The 23883-nt window shown below is 37.0% G+C and overlaps 1 protein-coding gene across 1 annotated transcript in view; it reads left to right on the top strand.

Annotated features, from left to right (window-relative positions):
• GABRA4 (gamma-aminobutyric acid type A receptor subunit alpha4) overlaps positions 1-23883 on the top strand; it is a 105845-nt gene that overhangs the window by 5241 nt on the left and 76721 nt on the right. The window contains exons 3-5 of the mRNA XM_069105174.1: positions 18331-18398; positions 19421-19641; positions 19734-19816. Coding sequence (XP_068961275.1) covers positions 18331-18398; positions 19421-19641; positions 19734-19816 — 372 coding nt within the window. The remainder of the gene's footprint in view (positions 1-18330; positions 18399-19420; positions 19642-19733; positions 19817-23883) is intronic.

Below are 23883 nucleotides of genomic sequence, written 5' to 3'. Positions count from 1 at the left end.
AATTTTCAAGCAGACACTGGAAAGTGTTTTATGTCCTAGAAAAACTCCTGGAGACCAGGAAAGAAAATCTAACTTCCCATTAATTCCCAAGACTTGTTTATATGGATTGCCAAATCCATTTGAACAAATCTTATTGTTGCTGATTGAAGTTGCCCATTTAAAATGGCAAAAAATTAACAAGTTTCATCAAAATGAATCATGATGTAAGTGATATGATTGCTCAGTTCTGCAAGATTAAAAGATTCAGTAACAAATCATAAAACTTCAAAAAGGTGAAATTTGTTAGTATTATTTTTCAAGTGCATCAAAATCTTATCCCATGCCCCAAAACCTTGAAACCACACACAATTTGGTTGAGAAAAATAATTATTTCAGTATTCAGTATATTATTTCTTATAATAATTGCTATCGTTTATATAGTGCATTGAGGTTTGCAGAGCACTGTACAAATATTAGCTCATTTTATGCTCATAACAACCATGGAGGTAGGTGTGATTATTTTACAGATATTTTACAGATGAGAAGACTGGGGTCAATAGAGATTAAATGACTTGCCCAGGGTGACATAGGCATTTAGTGTCTGAGGGTGGATTAAATTCAGGTTTTCCTGACTCCAGATTCAATTCTCTGTCCATAACACCTTTTAAGTATGTGTGTGTGTAAAATATTTAAAGCTTCAGTCATTATTTCCTTCTGACTATTGTACACATTAATTATCCTGCCTTTTTTTTAAGCTGGATGTGGTAATATGCTGTCTAATATTGGTACAGTTAGATATGTTAAAAGTTTCAATATTTTGTAAGTTACCTATAGATGAACGGTATGTATATTTTGTCCATTATGGAATTGCCCCAGAAAATGCGGTTAAATAGTATTGATAGTTTCATTATTAGACACTTTTACTAAATGAGATACTTTCTTACCGGGCCCATTAGACTCTTCAATCTGAATTCATGTACCATTAAACCTAATGGTTCTTTTATTTGTTTTAGAGGGTTTGACAATTTAAAGAGAATTTCTGTTCTTAAGGAATAAAAAAGAGTGAATTTATTCGAGTTATCTAATCTTACATTCTACCTAGTCCTGACACCCAAACAAATCCCCCTAAAAATGTTATATTTACATATAAGAACTCCATGAATATCTGTTAGCTTTGGTGTAATTCTACCCAAGTAGACCTTCTGCTTTAGGATTATAAGGCATGTATTCATTTGCAACTAACAAAAGGTAAGGAGCCCTTTTTTAAATTTTTGCTGGTCTATCTAGGAGTTCACTCTTTGAACTAGCACTGATAGGTGAACCTTTGGATTGTGGAACTACTTAAGCTTAAATACCTCAAGACATTTATATGTTAGAGATATAGCCAAAAGATTTTTGAAACAAAGCTAAGCGTTCAGGTGCCCTGGTGGGAAAGGGAGTTTCTAGGGGCCTGAAAGAGAGCATGAGCTTTCTGAATTTCTTGATTTTTTTATTAGGAATAAATTTTGGACCAGCATTCATTATGGTTCGTAACATCAGTTGAGATAATTCTGTCCTTCAGTTTGTGATGATAAGGACATCAGACACTGAGCTTGGGAAAAACCCTCAAAAAGACATTTTGCCAGTTCTAAGGGCAAAAACTAGTTGTCAGTTGTCTAAGAAATGGACACAGCATCCTTGTATTACAAGTGGAATAAAACTCAAACCACATATTACCACTATTTATGCTGCATTATATTTTTATTTATTTTGTTAGATGTTTCTCCATCACATTTTAATCTGGCCCCCTTAAGTCTGACACCTATGGTTTACACTGTTCATATTCACTTGTAAGTTTACAGATTTCTACTTCCTATCGTAATTTGTGATTGTTTGCCCTTGGGAGTAATCCTCCCTACCCCACCGCTGCTTTTAAAGGCTGGTATGGTAAAATAGAAAGAGCAGAAGTCAGAAAACATAGGTTCAGTCTGAACTGCTTCTTACGACTGGGCAAGTTACTGAATCTCTGGGTCTTTGAGAGAGGCCACCCCTAGGATTATTATTCATCATTACATCTAACTATAATCACTCTTCCTTTATGCATTGGAATGCATTTGGGAAGCTAAGAAATCTGGAAGAGGAACAGTTTTTGTATGGGGCAGCACAAAGTCCCACTAAGTCAGGAATATTTGTCCTTCCAGTGCGGATGTCATGGAAAGGGAGATTCCAGCCTACAAGGTTGAATGGCAGATAGAGGGTTCCACCTGAAAGATTCTGGGAAAGGGAGATGGGTCTAGGCATGGGAAGAGGGTATGACTAGGTGAGAAAAAGGCTATCTGAGAAAGAGTAAAAGTGGAAAAACCAGTCTTTTTTGAACTACTACATATCCCACTAAATTTTCACCCAGTTTTGGAGTGAAAAGATTGTTTCTTAGTAGGAGATAAGCCTTCTTGAAGCAATATACTATAAAGAAAGCTATTTTTATACCCCACTAGAGAAAATTAGGGAAATTGCATTAAGCATCTGATTTTATTGATCATATTCAATGTTAATTTATTGATTTCCTGTTTCTACTTTTTCCATCTCAAAAATGAGAGACCTAGAAGCTCTTAAATAGTAAACATAGAATGCCATAGTGTAAAAACAATTGCATGATGAATATTCTTTCACTGTGTTGTTCCTTCAACACAATTAAGTAGCTAGTGTGTTTAAGGCACTGTGCCAAACCACTTTTGGATGCATAAAGTAAAAATTACAGTCCCTTTTCTTAAAGAATTTATAACCTAGTAGGAGAATATTATTCTTAGCTCTGTTGGGACAATGGATTAATTCATAACTTGGGTCTGTTGGAGGAAATGTAGCATAGTAAATTCTTTTCTGAAGCTGGAGTCAGAAAGGCATGAAATAAAAATCTGCCTGTGACAATACTGTGTGACCCATGACAAGATCCTTAACCTTTTTATCACTCAGGTAACTCTTTACAATTGACATAGGTTAGAGGTAGTTCAAAGTATCTATTGGTAGAAGAATTTTCTCTACTAATGGAATCTTCCCTATATTACAAAATTTAAAATAATATAAATATGAGTTATTATTACTATTATTTAATTCATACTTAATATAAAGTAATGAATAAAATGATCAGATAGTTATAAAATCATTTTAGAATTCTAGAAGGAATAAAAATGATGACGTTTGAGAACTTGATATGTATCATTAGACATTTAGAAATTCCCATGCTTCCTTGAAATGTTTAATGGATAATACAGTCATAGATTATTTGAGCTGGAAGAGACCTTAGAAAGAGCATAGGTCCAAGTTATCATTTATTGGGTGGGGGGTTGGCCAGGAGAAGGGGTATAGTAGGGAAAACTTCAGTCCCTTTCCCCTACAAACACACGTATATTTGACCTGTTCATGCCATTCATGTTTGCTTAGAATTGCATGAAAACAGAAAATTCCATAGACACCAAATTAATCTATACACACATGATATATACATGCACAGTATATGCATATGTAGTTCTCTACTCAGTCCCAGAAGCAACCAAATTCTCAGCCTCATAAGAAGGCCAGTTGCTATGAGGCTAAAATGCTCATGTACACACACACATATATGTATACACACATATATCACAGCAATTTTTTAATAAGAGAATTTCAGTTAAAAAAAAGTGAAGAACTCAGCGTCCTGGAGGCTAATTTGAACAGAGGTGGACATAACTAAATCTTTCTGAGCTTCATCCTGGTTTACACTGAAGCAATTACTGCTGAAAAATGTATTGTTTAGACTAGACTCAGTATTCAGTAGGTGGACTTACTGATGCAGCTCAATGATTCAATTGCTTCAGCTTCATTTGTACCCGTTGTTATGTAAGTTAAGCTCTCACGTAGGGAGAACATTACACAAAGGAGACTCAACCATAGTAATTTCCTTCTTGGCATCCAGAAGTTGGGAATTGTCCTTGGTCATGGTGTTGTTTTTTGAATAGTGCATTTCCAATATATTCCAAATGTCTGTGCTTGCCACACCTTAGTAAGACACCCCAAGTATACATCAAAAGATAGTGTATTTGATATGTATAATCTCAGGAGTATTTCAATTTACATGAGACCTGTGGACAGCCAAGTTTTATCAAAAGACTCATTCTGTTCTCACAGAGATGAGCATTCTCCTTTTCTGTTTGGATTATAAGGTCTGAGTAGCTTAAAAGGTGGGCTTTAATAGCATTGTCTTTGATAACTCATAAGATTAATAATTATAAACCTCTAAGACCAGATACTGAAAGTACTCCCAGCTTAGGTGGAAGGAAAGGAAAAGTGTTCTTACTAGAAAACAACAGGGTACCATGTGTAGTCTGTCATGTCAATTTTTGTGGTGGTTGTTGTCACCACATCAAACTGTGGAATCATACTAAACTTGTGGTCCAATAAAACCTGTAGATCGTAAAAGCATAGATATAGAGCAGGAGGAGAGGCCATTTAGTCCAATCCCTTCATTTTTACAGATGAGGAAATTGAGGCACAGGGAAGTTAAATGACTTGCCCAAAGTCATACATGTAGTAAACATCAAAGTGGGGATGATTTTTTTTTTCTTTTTTGTTTTTTGGAGGGCAGTTGGGGTTAAGTGACTTGCCCAAGGTCACATGGAGTGGGGATGATTTTCAGACATGTGCACTTGTGAAATTGACTTTTTGAATCCAAATGTGAGAGTTTATATAAATTTCATTTTTTGTGTTTATAGCTTTAGATATTAGCACAGTACCTGTCTTATAGTAGGCATTTATTTAATAAATACTTCTTGATTGAATGAGTGATTGATTCTTAGTTTCAAAGCTCTCTCTGACCAAGATCTTTTTGGATCCCAACCTTGCTAAAATGTTATTAACTGTTTCTTCCAGCTTTATGATGCCTGTAACAAATTTCATGAACATGCCATCTATGCTTTTATCCAAATCACAAATAAAATGTTAAATAGTTGAGGGCCAAGCACAGATCTCTGAGGGATGCCATTGAAGATGTCCAGCCATGTTGATACCGAGCCATTAATAACTTTTTTAGGTCTATCCATATAATTCTGAATCAGTAAAATCATATAATCATCTAGTAAACACCTCTACATACCAGCTAATGAATTAATTCAGAACATAAAATTCCCTAGTCACTTGATAGTCGCAACCATATATTTCATTTTGCGTACAAAATTGGCCTCATGTCTCAGTATTGATACACATCAAGATCCCCTAACTGATTCAATAATACTCAGATAGCTACATAAAGTCTTTGGAATGAATTCTGTGTGGCTAAACATAGCTTTTTGAGTTGTCACTTATGGTGACTCAGCTAGCAACACGAAGCAGCAAGGCTTGATTTTATACTGTGCTTGTTACATGTCTTATAATTTAGATCAAATGAGATAACATTTATAAAGTGCTTAGCACAGGCCTAGCACATAGTAGGTGCTTATTCTCTTCCTCTTCTGCCTTCCTCAAGAGGCAGCCCCATGTAACACTAGAAATATGGGCTAAGGAGTCAGAGCCCTTCTATTCTGTTCCTAATCCTTCCATACACTACATGTGTGACCTTGGGCTAATTGTTTGGCATCCTTGAGTCTTGGTTTCCTTGTTGGTAAAACAGGACGATAAAACTTCCCATGACTGTTTAAATCTATGCTCCTGTGACCCAATTTCAACAGGGTCATTGTGAGGATCATGTGAGATGGTGTAGATGGAAATGTTTTGAAAACTGTAAAGTTAAATACAAATAAAAGGCATGGTTATATCATCATTTAGGCATATTTTCTTGTCACTAGCCTGGTTTTCTAAAGGAACGGGTTATGATATTTTGGTCTCAGTCTTGTTTCAAGCTGCTAGACTATATTTGAAGTGATCTTTAGGTCACATTTGATTCCCTTTTGAAAGTTAGTCATTTTGAAGAGAAAAACTCCTTTCAACTTCAAGACTGATGGTAGAGGCCCAGGTGGGAACATAGAGGAAGTCTGGAAAGGGGAGAGGTGGCAACTAAAGGCCAAAGGTAGTAAGATGAGCACCAAAGACCTTTTAACCTCCTTTTGATCGTTGGAAAACCTGATTTTTCTTAAGGAAATAGAAATTTTATATTGATGTTAATTTGTCATATTTTCATAGTTATGTGTTTATTATAGGTAAGGAGTGTGAGAAAGTTGCTTTGTTATTTTAGAAGCTGGTCTATGAGGAGAATATCTTTGATAATTTAGATGTGGGGATACTTGACAAATTATGTAACTTATTAGAACATTCATGTACTTTATAGCTTGAATGTGCCATGTATGAAATATGACAGATTTTTATTTTTTTTGTTTTATCTCAATTCATTTACAAATATAGCTCAACCTTCACTCCCTAGAAGCCATTTTTTATAACAATGAATTAAAAAAGAAAAAAGAGAAAGCATTTCAGCAGAATAATAAAGCTAGCTTTTGCATAACACTCCAAAGATGTGATTTCAATTTGTCCTCACAATAGTGCATTTTCTTCTCTCTTCTTTAGTGCTGAGTTTGATCATGATAATTTGCAATCCATCTCCTTACACCTTCACCTGCCCATCCCCTTTTGTGGTTTTACTTTATACATTTACTCTGTAGTAGTCATTGTGTATTTTATTTTCCTGCTTCTTCTTATTTCACTTTGTACCCCTTAATACAAATCTTCCTATGCTTCTCAGTGTTGAAATGAATGGATGAATAAAACATTAAATTAAAAAAAATTAAATGCTTACTATATACAAAGCACTCTTCTAAGCACAGGGGATGCCCATACCAAAGCAAAGCAGTCTTTGTCCGCATGGTGTTCACATTCTAATGAGGGAGTTGACACATTTGGAACATTTCAGCTGCAATTCGGATGGAAAGGTCCCATTTATCTTATTGTACAATAGCAAAGCAGATGGTAATGCCTCTTTTTAAATGTCATTTTCTCTGATAAAGGTCATAAGAGTTGCTGATGATGATCTATTTGCCAGTGTCAAGGACTTTGGTGGCAAGAATATTCTTTCCTGGGTCCCTAGTAGCTGTGACTATAGCACCTGTGGGAGCAGTTGCCAGGCTATATCTCTGCAGGATGATGACCATAAGAAAGAGCGGGGAGACATTTCCATTCCCCAAACTCTGGGCTGTCTCCCTTGGTGTCTCAGAGATGTTTTGCAAGGTGCTGGGGCAAGATAACTTGCCTGGCCCAAGTTGCTTCCCGTTTCACTTTCAGGGGGCCTTGATGCCATATTCTTTACACTTGTCTTTTTTTACAGTGTGGTAAAAATTCATATTAATGCATGGGAGTTTAATTAACCCTTCCTAATGAATGAGCATTTACATTGTTCATAGTTCTTTGCTAGGACCACAAGTGCTGTAATAAAGATTTTGGTGTTTATTGCATCTTCTTTTCTTTTCTTTTTTTTAACTATCTTTGACTTCTTTGGTCTGTATGTCTAGCAGTTGGATCTTTAAGTCAAAGAGCATGGACATTCTAGTTAATTGCTTTCTAGAATGGCTTAATCAATTCGCAGTTCTATCAAAAGTATATTTGTGTGCCTGTCTTTTCATGACCTCCTCACCCTTTATTCCTAGCCATTGTTATCTTTGACAATTTGCTGAATGGGAGATGCAAACTTGGATTAAAAACAAAACAAAAGAAAACAAGAAACAAAAAGCAGTCATTTCGAACAGTCTTTCATGTGATTGTATAAAGTTTGTGATTCTGCCTTTGAGAATATTTGTTTATATTCTTTCACCATGGCTTTTTATCATATATTTTTGTTAGTTCCCTATATATCTTAGATATTAATCCCTTACCTGAGTATTCTTATCATAAAATTTCATATTAATTTTTTCATGCAACATCTTTTCAATTTCACATAATTAAAATGATTGTTTTTTTCTTTTGATGTAAACTTGATCTTTTATTTGGTCATGAATTTTCCTCCCATTCCTAAATTGTAAATGGTACCTGCTCTGGTTCTCTCTTAATTTTTTTTAATGGCATAGCATTTTACATTCAGATTGTGTAATCATTTTGAATTTATCGTAGTATATATATTGTGTCAAGTGCTTGTCTAAACCTAATTTGTGCCAAATTGCTTAGTAGTTACTCCATTGGTTCTTATTCAAATAGGGAGTTGTTTCCTAAGTAATCTATTTACTGACTTAGCAAATCCTAGGTTGTTATTGAGTAAAGTTTTCTGATTCTTCTTTATATACTGTGTTCCACTGATTTACTTTTATACTATTCTACTCAGTACCAAATGGTTTTGATAATAACTGCTTTATGGTATCATTTGAGGTCTGGAAGTATTATTTTCCCTTCATTGCTACATCTTTGACCATCTAGATCTTTTGTCCTTCCAAATGAATTTTATTACTTTAACTCTATAAAATATTCTCTTAGTATTTTTAGATGCTTTATTAACTTCTGATTTACATTATTTGTTTCCGCCAGATTTTGAGTTACAAATTTTCTCCCCATTTTTCCCCCACCCATCCCCCCAAAACAGCAGTCCCACAGGATATCCCCACCTCCAATCTGCTCTCTCCCATATTTTCTCCCACACCCGTTTCGACTTTTCCAGTGGATCTCTATGCCTCAATGACTGTATATCTTATTTCTTAATTACATGTTAGATGGTATTAATAATAGTATATATATATATATATATATACACACACACACATATATATATATATACATGTATATATATATTTGAATATTTGATTTTAAAACTTTCAATTCCAGATTCATTCCCTTCCCCCCCTTCCACTCACTCCCACTGGGAAGACAAGCAGTTCAGTATAGGTTGTACATGTGCGGCTAATGCAAAACAATAACATAGTAAATATATTGTAAAAGACTGACTATATTTCCCTCCCTCCTATCCCACCTCCCACTTGTTCTATTCTCTACTTTGATCCTGTCCCTTTTCAAAAGTGGGTGCTTCCAACTTCCCTCCCCTCCCAGCCTGCCCTCCCTTCCATCATCCCCCCTCTCATCCCCTTCCCCCACTATTCTCCTGGAGGGTGAGATCCCCTATTTAGTGGGTATTTCACTCCCTCCTCAAGCCAGATTCAATGGGAATAAGGTTGACCCATTTCCTTTTGCCTTCCTATTCTTCCTCTCCATTGTAACCATTTTCCCTTGCCTCTTCTGTATGAGATAGTTTGCCCCAATCTGTCTCTCCCCATCTCCTCTCATTATATTCCTCTCACCTCTTAATTTCACCTTTTAAGTATCATCCCTTCCTGTTAAATTGGTCCTGTGCCCTCTATCTATGTATACCTGTAAACATATATACACACATACACATATGTATGTATTCATATGCCCATATACCCTCATATATAGACATTTCTAATCCCTTCAACTACTGAGAAAAGTTTCATAAGTTACAATTATTGTTTTTCCATGTAGGAATGTTAATAGTTCAACTTTGATAAGTTCCTTATGATTTCTTTTCCCTGTTTACCTTCTCATGCTTCTCTTGCTTCTTGTATCTGAATGTCAAATTTTCTATTCAACTCTGGTTTTTTCAGCAAGAATGCTTGAAAGTCCTCTATTCCACTGAATGACCATATTTTCCCCTGAAACATGATACTCAGTTTTACTGGGTAGGTGACTCTTGGTTTTAATCCCAGCTCCTTTGACCTCCAGAATATCATATTCCAAGCCCTTTGATCCCTCAGTGTAGAAGCAGCCAGATCCTGGGTTATCCTGATTGTGTTTCCACAATATTCAAATTGTTTCTTCCTGCCTGCTTGTAATATTCTCTCCTTAATCTGGGAATTCCAGAACCTAGCTATAATATTCCTAGGAGTTTTGTTTTTGGGATCTTTTTCAGGAGGTGATTGGTGGATTCTTTCAAACTCTATTTTGCCCTCTGGTACTAAAACATCAGGGCAGTTTTCTTTGAGAACTTCCTGGAGGATGATTTCTAGGTTCATGGCTTTCAGGTCGTCCAATAATTTTTAAATTATCTCTCCTGGATCTATTTTCCAGGTCAGTGTTTTTTCCCATGAGATATTTCACATTGCCTTCCATTCTTTCATTTGTTTGGATCTGTTTAGCAGCATCTTGATTTCTCATAAAGTCATTAGCTTCCATTTGCTCCAATCTAATTCTGAAGCAATGATTCTCCTCATTGAGCTTTTGAGATTCTTTTTCCATCTGGCAAATTCGACTTTTTAAGGCATTCTTCTCCTCATTGCCTTTTTGAGCCTCCTTTGCCATTTGAGTCAGTCTGTTTTTTAAGGTATTATTTTCTTCTGTCAGCCTGTTAACTCTCATTTCATAATTTTCTTGCATTGTTCTCATTTCTCTTCCCAATTTTTCCTCCACTTCTCTTATCTGCTTCTTAAGGTCCTCTATGGCCTGTAACCAGCTTGTATTTTCCTTCGAAGCTTTTGGTGCAGGAGTTCTGACTTCACTGTTTTCCTCCTGTTCCATGCCTTGCTCCTTCTTGTCCCCAAAATAGGAGTCTAATGTTGGAATCTTCTGTCTGCTTTGTTTCCTTTGCCTGCTCATTTTGCCACTCAATTATTTGACTTTTGGGCTTTTTGCCACAGTAGGACTCTGCCACCAGAAGACAGGGGAGTTTTTGTCCCAAACGCTGGGGTTTTCTCAGCTGCCGGAGGTATTAGATGGGTGCCCTCTCTGAGGTCTCCACACGCTCTGGCAAGCTGGACACATACCCCAGGACCTCCACCCTAGACTGCAATCCAGATCCAAGCAGCTTAAAGCAAGAGCGATTACCCCTCAGACTGGTGCTTGGTCCCCCTACACTCTGCAGGCCAGGAGCTGAAGCCTCCATGTGGGGCTGGCGGTCTGTGCTGGTGTCTCAGCGGTTTCTCCCCCTGGGGGTAAAAGCCACGCACTCCCACTTACTGGGTCCCAAAGTCCAGACTGCACTGGCCTCTCACCTTGTCCTTTGCATCTATGTGTTGATAAATCTGGAAATGGCCACAACTGCTGCTGATCTAGAGTCCCTCTGGCAGGCGGCTGGTCAGGCCCGCCCTGGGGCTAAAGCCTCCTCGTGGTGCGGGGCTCGGCTCCCAGAGTGCTGTGCTGGCTGATTCCTGCTGGCCTGCCAGGCTGTCCTCAGCTGGAGGTTAGCTTCTCTGTGTCATTTTGTGGGTTCTGCAGCTCCAAAGTTTGTTTAGAGTCCCCTTTTTACATGGATTGGGGAAGGTGGAAGCCGGAGCCGCAGGAAGGTGGTGCTTCTACTCCGCCATCTTGGCTCCGCCCCTGAGGAAGGCTCTCTTAGTATTTTAATTGGTATGGTATTAAATCTGTAAATTAATTTAGGAGCATTGTCATTTTTATTATATTGGCATGGCCCAGCCATGAGCAATGAATAACTCTCCAGTCAGTCAGACATTTATTAACCAACTACTAAGTGCCAAGGAATATGCTAAGTGCTGTTATTAAAGTTAATTCTTAAACTGTCTTATAATCATTTCTATAAAAGTCGTCTACATAAGTCTTCAGCATACCTTGCTAGATTGACTTCTTGATGTTTTTATGCATTTTGTAGTTATTTTGAAGCATGATAAAAATAAGAATCCTTATAGTTTCTTCCTTATGTAACCAAGGTCTGATGCATGTGCATACCCTAGCAACTTGCTCAACTAATACAACTTTCCCATGTGGAGAAGCTGAAAAGAGTCCTTGTGGGAGACTTATGTAGGAGGGCAGTGCCTTGAGGAGACTGTGGAGTATGAGTAGACATTCCATTACTAGTTCCAGTTGGGTAATCATTTGGTGAAGAGCGGGTACTTTGGTTGGCTGCAGAAACACTCAAAGAGGCCTTCATTCAGTTATAGTATCTATAGAGAGTTCATGCTTCAAGGGTAAAGGAACTGAGGCTTTCTTCCTCTTTGAGGCCATACAGCCCAAGAACTGTTCTCTAGTCTGTGACCTCTGTGTTTTTTCCCCGTTCTAAGCAAAAAGAGTAGACCTTCTATGACTTTTTTAGTTTGAAAATGCAGAGGGCATCTCAGCATCCCAGTGGTCCAGAGCACAGAGTACCTTCAGTGTCCTGGTGTTACAGGGCTGTTTTTGTAGCTATCCTAGAATTGATACTTTAAGGAGCAAGGAGTGACCTTCTATACCATGGATGGGGAACCTGGGGCCTCAAGGCCACATATGGTCCTCTAAGTCCTCAAGTGAGGTTGTTTGACTGAATCCAGACCTCTCAGAACAAATCCCTTTAAAAAAAGGCTTTGTTCTATAAAACTTGGACTCAGTTAAAAGGTCACACCCAAACTGTGAAGTTTGGATTCAGTCAAAGGACCTCATTTGAGGACTTAGAGGACCACACGTGGCCTCAAACCCTCAGGTTATCCACCCCTGTTCTAGACACAACCCATATCTAGATGTGAATCTGATGGGAACAGTAATATGCAGGAAATGAGCTAAGTCAACTCTACATCCTCTGTACTACTCCATAGAGAAGGTGGCACAGGGGAGAACATACCCCTAAGATATTGGGTCAAATGCATGAACTTTGTTCTTGCTGTTCCTTTGTGGTTAAATGTGGTTCCTAAGTAGTTAAATGTGGTTCCTAAGTGGTTAAATGTCCCCTGACAATGAGAGAAACAGAACTGGCCCAGGCTCAGACTGATATTACTAGAGAAGAGACATCTTTCCCTTCCTTCTCTCCATTCCCATTCACCACCAAAACCCCAAACAATCCAAGCCTTCAGGGTACACTAGGATCCTTAGGGGAAGAGATGTAGCTAGCTTGGCTCTGGTAGAGATGGCCAGAGCACACACACTGCTTTTATCACGAGTGTTTCTTCTTTACTCAGTTTTGTTTTCAAATTGGAATGAGATCAAGATGAATTTTTCTCTATTGCTAGGAAAATACACAGACATATACATACACATCTATATCTACATCTATCTCTATCTGTATGTCTATTTATCTGTCTATCAATACCCCTGCTATTATTTATAGTATACAGTAATCTCATGCTAGATGACACATTTTAGGTGCTTAATAAATGCTTCTTTATTTGATCTTTTCCATCATATGTAACCACTGGCCTGTAAACATGTTCATCTTGAAGAAATTGCTTCCTTCAAGTAACATTAAAAATAATTCATCCTAAAAATTTGTCCATGTTCCAGTAAAAGAGAGATTAGTGGACTACTTTGCCCTATTTCCCCCTTTCCTCATTTCTCAGCAAAGACTGTGATAAAACCTTTTGTGCAGTACTTGTGAACAAGATAGAGAGAATGTGGTTTACTTGACTCTACTCTTGGTTGGATTTGGAAATTTTAAAATGCAACATGGAGGAAAGTCTCTAGTGAAGTTCCCTAGGTATCCTTTCTTGGTCCTACTGTTCAACTTTCTTTTTCTATGATAGCACAGATGGTATGCTTACCAAATCTGTAGATAATTTTAGGCTTAGAAGGATAGCTAATCTATTAGCTATTAGAAGGGAAGTTAATCATTCAGTCAACAAGCATTTGTTAATCAGTTAATATGTACCAACCACTGTACTAAGAACTGGAAATACAACATAGTCTGCATCCTCAAAAAGTTTATATTCTAATAGCAGATATAACATACAAATAATTAGCTACATATAAAATATAGGGTAGATGGAAGGTAATCTGAAAGGGAGGTATTAGCAGCTCGGGTCTTGAGAAATGCTTCCTTCAGAGGATGGGTTTTGAACTGACTCTTAAATAAAGAAACCAGGGAACCTAGGAGGTAGAGGTGAGAGGATAGAATATTCCGGGAGGATAGCCATTGCAAAAGAATGGAGACAGGCAACGGAGGGATGTGGTCCAGGAGCTGCAAATAGGCCAACATGACTATTTCATATTGGAGGTGGGGAACCTGTGGTGGCCTCGAGCCACAGGTTGCCCATTCCTGTCATGAAGTGTGTGGAAAGGAGTAAGGTATAAGAAGAATGGAAAAGTAGGAAGGGGACAGGTTATAAAGAGGTTTAGATGACAAGGAGTAGGGTTTATATTGATTTAAGAAATAATAGGGAACCACTGGAACTCATTGAGCAGGGGGATGACTCGTTCACACCTACACATTTGAAAAATCACCTTGGTAGCCTAGTGGAAGATGAATCAGTGTGAGTTGAGACGAGAAGACCAGATAGGTGGCTACTGCAGCAGTCTAGATGTAAAGTTATGGAGATCTGAACTTAGGTACGGGTGAAGAAAAGGCAAGGTTTATGAGCAATGCAAGGGTAGAAATGATGAGACTTGGCAGTGCATTGGATATGGGGTTAGTGAGGTGGGCTGAATCAAAAGGAAGAATTGAAGATGATAGTAGCAAGGATGATGGTACTCTTGATGGTAATATTGAATTTCATAATGGAGTGGGATTTGGAGAGAAATAATGAGTTCTGCTTTGGACATGTTGATTTTAAGATGCCTAGGGGAATTCAAGTTCGAGATATGTAAGAGGCAGTTAGAGATGTATGGCTATAACTCAGGAGAGAGCCTGGTCCTGGATATACAGATCTGACACTTATCTGCATAGAGATTATAATTGAACCCATGGGAACTGATAGGATCACCAAATGAGAGAATCAGGATGCAAAAGGTTCCTGATAGGCTAGGGGATTGGGGAAAAACAGTAAGATAAAATGTAATTGTGATGAAAAGTCTTATTCTCACAAGTACAGTGTGCAGGAGGTGTGACTGGACAGCAATTCATAAGAAAAACATCTAGGGATTTTAATGGATTGCAAATTCCATATCACTCTGAAGTGGCAACTGAAAAGGCTAATGAGAACTTAGGGTTTCTTAGAGAGAAGAGAATTATAGTGTTAATAACAAGGGAAAAAGATCTGTTCAGCTATGATCTGGTCAGACCACATTTGGAATATTATGTTTCATTATGGATGTTGCTTTTTTTTCCTTTAAATTTTTTTAAAATTTATTTTTAGATTTTAACATTCACTTCCATAAGATTTTGAGTTCTAAATTTTCTCTCCCACCCTCCCCCCTTCCCAAGACAGAGTACAATCTGATATAGGCTGTACATGTACAGTCATATTAAACATATTTCCACATTAGTCATGTTATAAAAAAGAATTTGAACCAAAAGGGAAAAAGCACAAGAAAGAAGAACCAAAAAAAGAAGAGAGAAAATAGTATACTTCAATCTGCATTCAGACTCCATAGTTTTTTCTCTGAATGTAGATAACATATTCCACCATAAGTCTTTTGACATTGCCTTAGACTGAGTGTTACTTTTGAGGAAGGTTATTGATAAGCTAAAAAATCTCCAGAGATAGTAGATCAAGCTTATAAAAGACTTCAAAACCATGCCATCTGAGTATCAATGGAAGTAATTGGTAATATTTAATCTGGAGAAGAAAAGACTCAAGTGGGACAGGATATTGTCTTCATATTTGAAGGACTGTCATGGTAGAGGGAAGAACAAGTGGTGGAGTTGCAGACTGAATTTGGATTTGATACAAAGAAGAACATGCTAATTACAGGTAACCAAGGTAGAATGGAATGCCTTAGGGCCTAGTGCATTTTTCCTTGTCTCTGGTCTTCTAGCTAAGGTGATTGAGGTGTGCATTGGACTACATGGCTTTTGGGGTACTTTCCAATTCTGAGATTCTGTAATTCTGTGATTATTTTCTGTGCCATGGAGTCCAAGTATGTAATAGTAGCTCACATTTATAATGCTCTAAGCTTGGAAAAATTTTTTTCTGTTTTGGAAGGGAAGTACATTGATTCTTTGTTTTTAATTTCTATATTTTCTAAAGATCTTCTAAAATTCAAGTTTGTGATGGGAAAGATATAGGTATTTGTGTATATATACACACACACACATATATACATACACATATATATGCATATACACATGTGCATACACACATACATATATAGATATGTGTATATATACACACATATATGTTTGTATTCTCTATAAAACATTTAAATGACAAGCTATTTTCAATATCCATTCTTAGTTCTTTTTAAAAGTGGCATAAAGATTAAGAAAGGTTTCTTGTCCACTAACCTTTCTTGTTCATGGGCATTGTTCTTTACTTCTCAGAGATAATGTCTATATACAGTATACATATATACATATGTATATACATACACACACGTGTAGGCACATACTATATACACACATACATATAGACACACATATATACATATACACACATATATGGAGTAAAGCTTAAGGACATTACACAATAGACAACAGTCTAAGACTTCTTTGGTATAAATCCAATGGGCAACTTGTTTTTAACTAAATTAAAAATCCTTTTATTAAGAGCATGCTCCACTTAAAGGATTATATTAGAGATAAATATAATTAAAATAAAGAATACAAGTTCCTTGCTTGCAGGCAGCTTATAGTCTTACAGAGAGTATCCATATGAGGATCCTGCACCACTTCTGCTCTCCAAAGCCACAGATCAATAAGGAATGGGATGATCATGACTTCCCAGTATACCCTTCTCTGAAATCTGTAGGACAGGCTCCCCCGACTCCTCCCCACACTTTCATAAAGCTCTACTGCTTTGGATATCCGAGGATGGAAAGAGCTGCTTCAAGACAGTGCCTCCTCACTTGAGGCTTTCATGTGAAGGCTGGATAATAGCATAGAGGGAACATTATAAATGAAATTTTAGGCAAGCTGTGGGCTAGAGGTGACATATGAAGTCCCTTCTGGGTCTGGCATTCATTGATTCTCTCATAGTATTCACCTTTGAAAAACATCAACATAGTATTCCTTTTCCAGAATGATGTTTATCTTTCTTAACTTGCTAACCACATCCCCATGATCCATCTACATAGGTATCAGTGTTATCAGTTGATAATTTTTTTTCGTATCAGGTAGAATCACAGTTTCAGAGGTGGAAATGATCTGAAAGGCTACATAGTCCAACCTGTACCTGACAGAAGATACAATTTAGGTATTTTATAAAAGACTGCATAAGCTGCAAGGACAAGAGCTCATTCAGTCTTTTGTAAAAGACCTTAATTGAGGAAGAACTTATTACTTGCTTTTTTTAACGTCAAGTTGAAATTTTTCTCTTCAACTTCTACCCATTACTGCTAGTTTTGATCTCTGATGAGCAGAACAAGTATATTCCCTTTTCCAGAAAGTAGCCCATTAAAAATGTGAAGACAAGGCCCCCTAAGTCTTCTCTTGGAATAGCTAGTACTTATACAGTGCTTTAAAGTGTGACAAATGGTTTCCACACATCATCTTATTTGATCCTCACATAACACTCACAAGGAGGTGGTATTATCTTCCCCATTTTATAGGTGAGAAAACTGAATCTGAGAGAGACTGAATGACTTGCCCTTGGTAATATGGCTAGTGATTCTATGTGGTGAGATTCAAATTCATGTCTTCTTGACTCTGAGTCCATCATTCTATCGTTCCTCTTCCCCAAGCTATACATCCCCAGCACTTTCAACTGCTTCTCACAGCTGTCCTTGTTTCCTGTCTCTGGGCAATTTAATAATATTCATGTTTCTGTGAAAATATATGACTTCTGGCAGCTATTATGGATTTCCTTTCCCTTCCACCTTAGTAAGTTGCATGGTAACCACCCTTTAATGATTTGTCTCCTTGCCATAGGGTATCTGGGTCTATTGAAGATCTCTCAAAATCATCTGGCATTACCATGGCACTCAAAGGCCAGAGGCTCCTTTGACATCTTGGAATAACTGCTGTCTATCAGGACAAACAAGTCTTTCATTTAATGCCTGGTTAACCTGAGAGAGCTTAACTAACATAGCAGTTGTCACAGATAACATATATTTGTAGAAACAAACTTTTTAAGTTAGTGTTAACACTAAGGTACTTGTGGATTTTGCTTTCTTTGAGAGATGTTCAGAATGGCATCGCCAGGCCTGTTATATATATTTTATACTGATATAACTATTTCTGGGGATCTATTAGTATTAAAATATTGAGAGACTGTGTGCAGTGGTGGAAAGGCTAGATTTTGAAAGGAAGATTTAGGTTCAAATCTTCTGTGTGACCTTGGATATTTCACTTGACTGACTTTTCTGAGCCTCATTTTCCTTATCTGTAAAATGAAGGGATTGGTCTGAATGATCTCTGAGGCCTCTTTTACCTCTAAATTCTTTGATGTAGGATACAAATAGTTTTGTTGGTAAGTAATTGGAATTTTGCTTCTGACTTTAATTGAGTATTATTGCCTGCATATGTGTATCTTTGTAAAAATCATGTTTACTTTTTTAGTGATATTTTTCTCTGAGAAATGTTAAAACAATAATTACAAAGAGCTTTGTGTATTTTTCTATTCTTCTCACTCAGTTATCTTGTAAAATTAATGATTGTTTTTTCACACTTATCTATTTCCTATCTACTAGGTCCTGTTACAGAAGTGAAAACTGACATATATGTCACCAGCTTTGGGCCTGTTTCTGATGTGGAAATGGTAGGTGTTGGGGAAATTTAAAATAGCTTTCCGTAGTTAGGAGAAACCATGCACAACAGAAGGAAATGGATGTTTATTTCACTGTCAATCAGGAGAGTAAGAGCAGCTCTGTTTCTAGTGTGAGTAATTAGACCTATACATTTGTCGAGAGGAGGTCACAGAATTTGCATTTCAACCCTAACATTTGAGTACATTTTTGCCTGGATTAATTTTCTACAAAAGGAAAGAACTTTATTGTTACTGCTATCCATATGACAGTTTTATGAGTTGCTTTTTTTCCCTGTGAAAAAAACCACTGAGATGGAGAAAATTAGAGATTATAACTGCTGAAATTATTTTTGGCACAAAACTATCTCACAGTCCTGAGGGGCCATATTTTAGCATTTCATTTTGGTCCAGTTGTATGTTTTTCCCCCCTTAATGCTTCAAGAACTCAGTACACCAAACTCTGGTAGATGTCAGAATAAACTCATCTATTTAAATGTGTTCTCTTAAGGTTACATAAAGATGTTTGGCTTGCACAGTGGATGGTCGGTAGTACCTTTAAATCAGGTGTACATGATTTAAAATGCTTGACTATCTACTTTCTAATTTTAATTAGTTTGTGGGGCATAATACTTTTTTACTTGTTGATTTACTTTATTCTTTTATTTTACTCTCCTAAAAATCCCAGTGATATTTGTTACTGAATTATCTCATTTTATTTCCGGATATATATTAGAGTGAAACTGTAATTGCTACCTTCCTGCAATCTTATTAAATTATAATAATTATTCTTGAATGATTAAATATTCATGGCAATTTATTTATCTGACTAATGTGGGGAATTGAAGTATCAAGACATATAAAACATGCTTTAATTGCTGGAACTCTTTGCCATTGTCTTTTGTAAATGTCTGTTCCTATAGATTTGGTTTTACTTGTGTGATTTTGTATGCATGTGTACATATATGTTTCTGCATTCTATTGTTGATTTATGTACAATAACCTGTGTTTGGGACTGCTGTGGTTTGCTCACCTAGGAATACACAATGGATGTCTTCTTTCGGCAAACGTGGATTGACAAAAGACTGAAATATGATGGCCCCATTGAAATTTTAAGACTGAACAATATGATGGTAACCAAAGTGTGGACACCTGATACTTTCTTTAGGAATGGAAAAAAATCTGTCTCCCATAATATGACAGCCCCAAACAAGCTCTTTAGAATTATGAGAAATGGCACCATTTTATATACAATGAGGTGATCAATTCATTCTTTTATTTTTATGCATATTAAGAAACAAAGATGATTGTGAAAATGATTAAATCTTTTTTTATTCTCTTTCATTGTAGACTTACCATAAGTGCAGAGTGCCCCATGAGATTAGTGGATTTCCCCATGGATGGTCATGCATGTCCCTTGAAATTTGGGAGTTGTAAGTTAAAATCATAAAACTTGTTTTCATTAACTATTCAATTTAGTAATAAGATTTATAAAGTTGACTATTATTTGTAAGACACACTAGGCATTGTAGATATGAAGATAGAAAACCAAAAAGTTTTTATCTTTAGGTATCATATATTCTCCCGGGGGTCATGGACCAGGGTATAACGTGCACGTATATGTAAATACAAAGTAATTCAAAGTATTTTCAAGGGAAAGAGAGCATTAACAACTAGAGGGGCATCATAAAAGATGAAGTGGTATTGAAGTTTTGAGGGAGCTAGAGCTTCTAAGAATTAGCTTTTCAGACAGTGGGAACCAACTTGCAAAGGCCTGGAGACAGTAGAAGGAATACTATGCATGGGGAACAGAAAGTAGGGTAATTTGATTGGAATGAAGAATGTATGAAAGAAAATAATAAGAAATGACTGGAAAGGTAGGTGGCAGGTAGATCGTAGAGGCTCTTAAAAGTTAGGTTTCTTTTTTAATGTACTGTAAGATGCAGTCATTGAAGATTTTGATTGGGACAAGTGATATGGCCAAATCTTTGTTTAGAAATATTAATTTCCCAACTGTAGGAAGGATGGATTGGAGAGGAGAGAGATAAGAAGTAGGGAGACCAATTTAGAGGCTATTTTCAAGAGTCTAGACCAGAGTAGTGGAGGATATGAGGTAGGGCAGATAATATAGGAATAAAGAGAAGGAGTCAGATTGAGAGATATTGGAGAGGAAGACTCAGCAAGACTTGTTAAAAAATAGGGTCTGGCTGTATACTCGGTATATGTAGTCTTTTCAATTTGAAGGTGACTTTTTGAGAGTAGAGACAGTCTTTCTTTTCTATTTAATTTTCCTGAAGGTTGGAACACAGTGAGTGCTTAATAAATGCTTACCCATTCCATTCCACAGAGTGTGAATGAGAGGAGAGGGTCAAGGATCACTCCAAGGTTGCAAGCCTTGGTGTTTTGCAGGATGGATAGAATGTCATATTTATAGATTCACGTGATTTATCACAGAAAAGTTTTCAGATTTTTTTTGGGAAGCAAAATCAACACAGGTTATAAAAGACTGGGTTTTCAGTATATCATCCATAAGCGTATAACCTTCAAATAAAGGGGCAACACTATTCTTGAAGGACCCTTTGTATCTGCTGACAATTTGGGTGGAAGGAATGATAGAATCCTGCCATATTAGCTCTCAGGTTGTCTGTTCAGTTTTTCTGTATAAGCACAAGGGACTTATGGGATGGGGTTAGGGCTACTCTCTGGTCATTCAGCTGATCTTCGGGTAAGTGCTTTAGGAAAAAAGTAATAAGCAAATGGAGTGATTTATCACAAGTCTCAGAAAGGGCAACAGGATAGTTTTAGAGTCTCATGAAATTAAGTGAGTGGTGTTCTGCATCCAGCTACCTTTTAATTCAAGATCTGATTATGATTCAGAGTAATTCAAAATCGAGTTGGCAGTACTGCGACCCATAGGAAGCTCTCTACTGTCATGACTTCTTGATTCAATATTGGTGTATAAATACCTCAGTAGATGCATCAATTTAGTTTCCCAGAATTTGGAGGGAGCTTTTGCCTATGGAGACAGCACTTAGCTGATGTCATTACGAAAACATGACCTTAAGATCCAGATACCATGTCCACATAGATTTCCCTTTCCCCATTCTATTTCTTTTAGACACACTGGGAAAACAATTCATTGGTGTTTATTTGAAATCTAAAACATTTGTTGCTGTTGTAAGAATGAAGTAAAGAGCATGGTACTTTTTTTTTTTAACGAGGGATTATTCTTCTTTTCAATTCATTCAACAATCATTTTTAAAGCAACCACTATGTGTTTATTTTAAAGTACTTATCTATTCTTATATCTAAGGAACATACACACATACATATATGCATATGCAAGTATATGTTTATGTATAAATGTGTTTGTACATATGTTTTCATAAGCTGATAATTGAGATAAATTTTACACACATACACACACACATATATGTACACACACATACTGTACAGCTTTGTATACACTGGGGAGCTCTCTTCCTTCTGAACATCTATCATACTATCAGGCCAAAGCTTGATTATGGTTTTTGAGCAGGGGGAGTGATAGACACAGATCCATTCCAAGAAAGCTTATTCTGTCATTAGTATGAAGACAGATTAAAGGAAGTCTGCTTCTGCAGGCAAGAAGGTCTGAGGTGTTAAAGGGAACATTTTCTACAGCAGGGCTTTTTTTTTTTTTGCTTTTTGGAGGGAAGTTGGGGTTAAGTGACTTGCCCAAGGTCACACGGTTATTTTTTGTGTTAAGTGTCTGAGGCTGGATCCGAACCCAGGTCCTCTTGACTCCAGGGCCGGTGCTCTATTCACCGCACCACCTAGCCACCCCGAGCAGGGCTTCTTAACCCACTTTTTGTATATATCATGGACCCCTTCATCTGTCTGTCAAATTCTAAGGACCCCTTAGAAAAGGTTTTTAAATGTATAAAATAAAATATGTAATATTACAAAGGAAACCAATTATATTCAAATGCATTTATCAAAATATTAAAAATAAAACAATGGTAGTGGGAATTAAGATAAGGGTATAAATTTGAGACATGGTATAGAGTTAGAATCTTGAAGACCTTTTTCACTAATTATGTCTGTGAGAGGTGAAGGAAAGGGAAGTATCAAAAATCTAGATGATCTTAAAGTTATGAAAATTAGGGACCAGTTGGTACCCCCGATAGGATGAATGAGTTTCAGAAGGAGGAGCAGGTTTAGGAGGAAAGATGACAAACTCTGTTTTTGACATTAAGTATGAGGTACTGGTGGTACATTCAGGAAGGCAGCTGGAAATTCCAGTCTGAAACTTTGAAGGAAGGTTCTAGGAGTTACATACTGAGCCTGTATGCTTTTTTGTTCATTCATTCTTCATAGATAATTGAACCATGGAAGCAAATAAAAAATCCAAGGGAGGAGGGCAGAGGGTCAAGGAGAGACCTTTGTGGAACTACCAAATGAAAAGCTCAGGGAGAAGACAGGAAGGCAGAAAAGGGGAGGAGAATCAGAAGAGGGTGCTATCTGAGGTACAGAGCACATTGACAATATTAATAGAATCCTTTGAAATTGCCAAAGGTAAATTTTGGTTACATAGCTGTATGTTGTAAATTGAAGACAGGTAGCTTCATATTTTGTTTCTCCATGTAATTTGTAAAGTGGGTTGTGCATGTGTGGTTTTTTTCGGTTTGTTTTTTAGAACAGATCGTCTCATGTAGGGTAGGGTCAAGCAGCAGTTCCTGTCTTGTCTCAGGCATGAAGTCAGTGCTCCATGTTCATAATGTTGGATTGGCGTGTGTATAAGCTAAGGTATTCTCCTGGGAGAGTGGTAAGCAGTTGTTATCTATTTACACTGATAACAGTACAAGAGGAAATGGATTTAAATTATAGCTACTGGGATTTATGATAGATGTAAGGGAAAATATCCTGATTGTAAAGGTTCAAAGGTAGTGCAACTGTTTATATAATCTCATTCCCTGGAGAACTTTAAAAAAAAAAAGACATAGGCAGTCATCTGTGTAGAGTGGTTTAGATGCAGTGTGCTTTGCCCAGAGGCAGCGGGCTGGACTAGGTGACCCCTGGAGATCTCTTCCAACAATAGCATCCTTTGTTATAAATAGCATTTGGCATTTTTCTTATTGGCAATTTTGCATTAAGGTGGAAGAAGTAAGTTATGGTCCAGTATGAATCTGAGAGGATTCAGAGATGAGAGAGAGGAAGGAATGGGTTTATTTAACTTTAATATAAAAAAATTTTAGATGGACTGCCTGGTATTTTTCCTTGCACATTTCCAGGTGCAGTGATGCAGACACAGCATTTTAGTTTATTTTCCTTTGACCTGAACAAAAGAAATCCTGCTGAATTGCAAGGCTTATTTAGATATCAGACTTCTTAGAAGCTTAAAGCTGACCCCAAATAAGTTAAAGGGTTGTTGTTTTCTAACAGTTTTTGCTTTTGCTATTCTGAGCTAGCCCAGCATGTCCACATGTGAAACTGATAGGTTCTAGAACCCTCAACCTAA

The sequence above is a fragment of the Petaurus breviceps genome, unplaced genomic scaffold (assembly GCF_028583685.1).
Source record: "Petaurus breviceps papuanus isolate PSGF00001 unplaced genomic scaffold, PetGlider_PUasm1.0 76, whole genome shotgun sequence".
NCBI lineage: Eukaryota > Metazoa > Chordata > Mammalia > Diprotodontia > Petauridae > Petaurus > Petaurus breviceps.
Note: the sequence above shows the minus strand (reverse complement) of the source record. Positions and strands in the feature narration are given on the sequence as shown.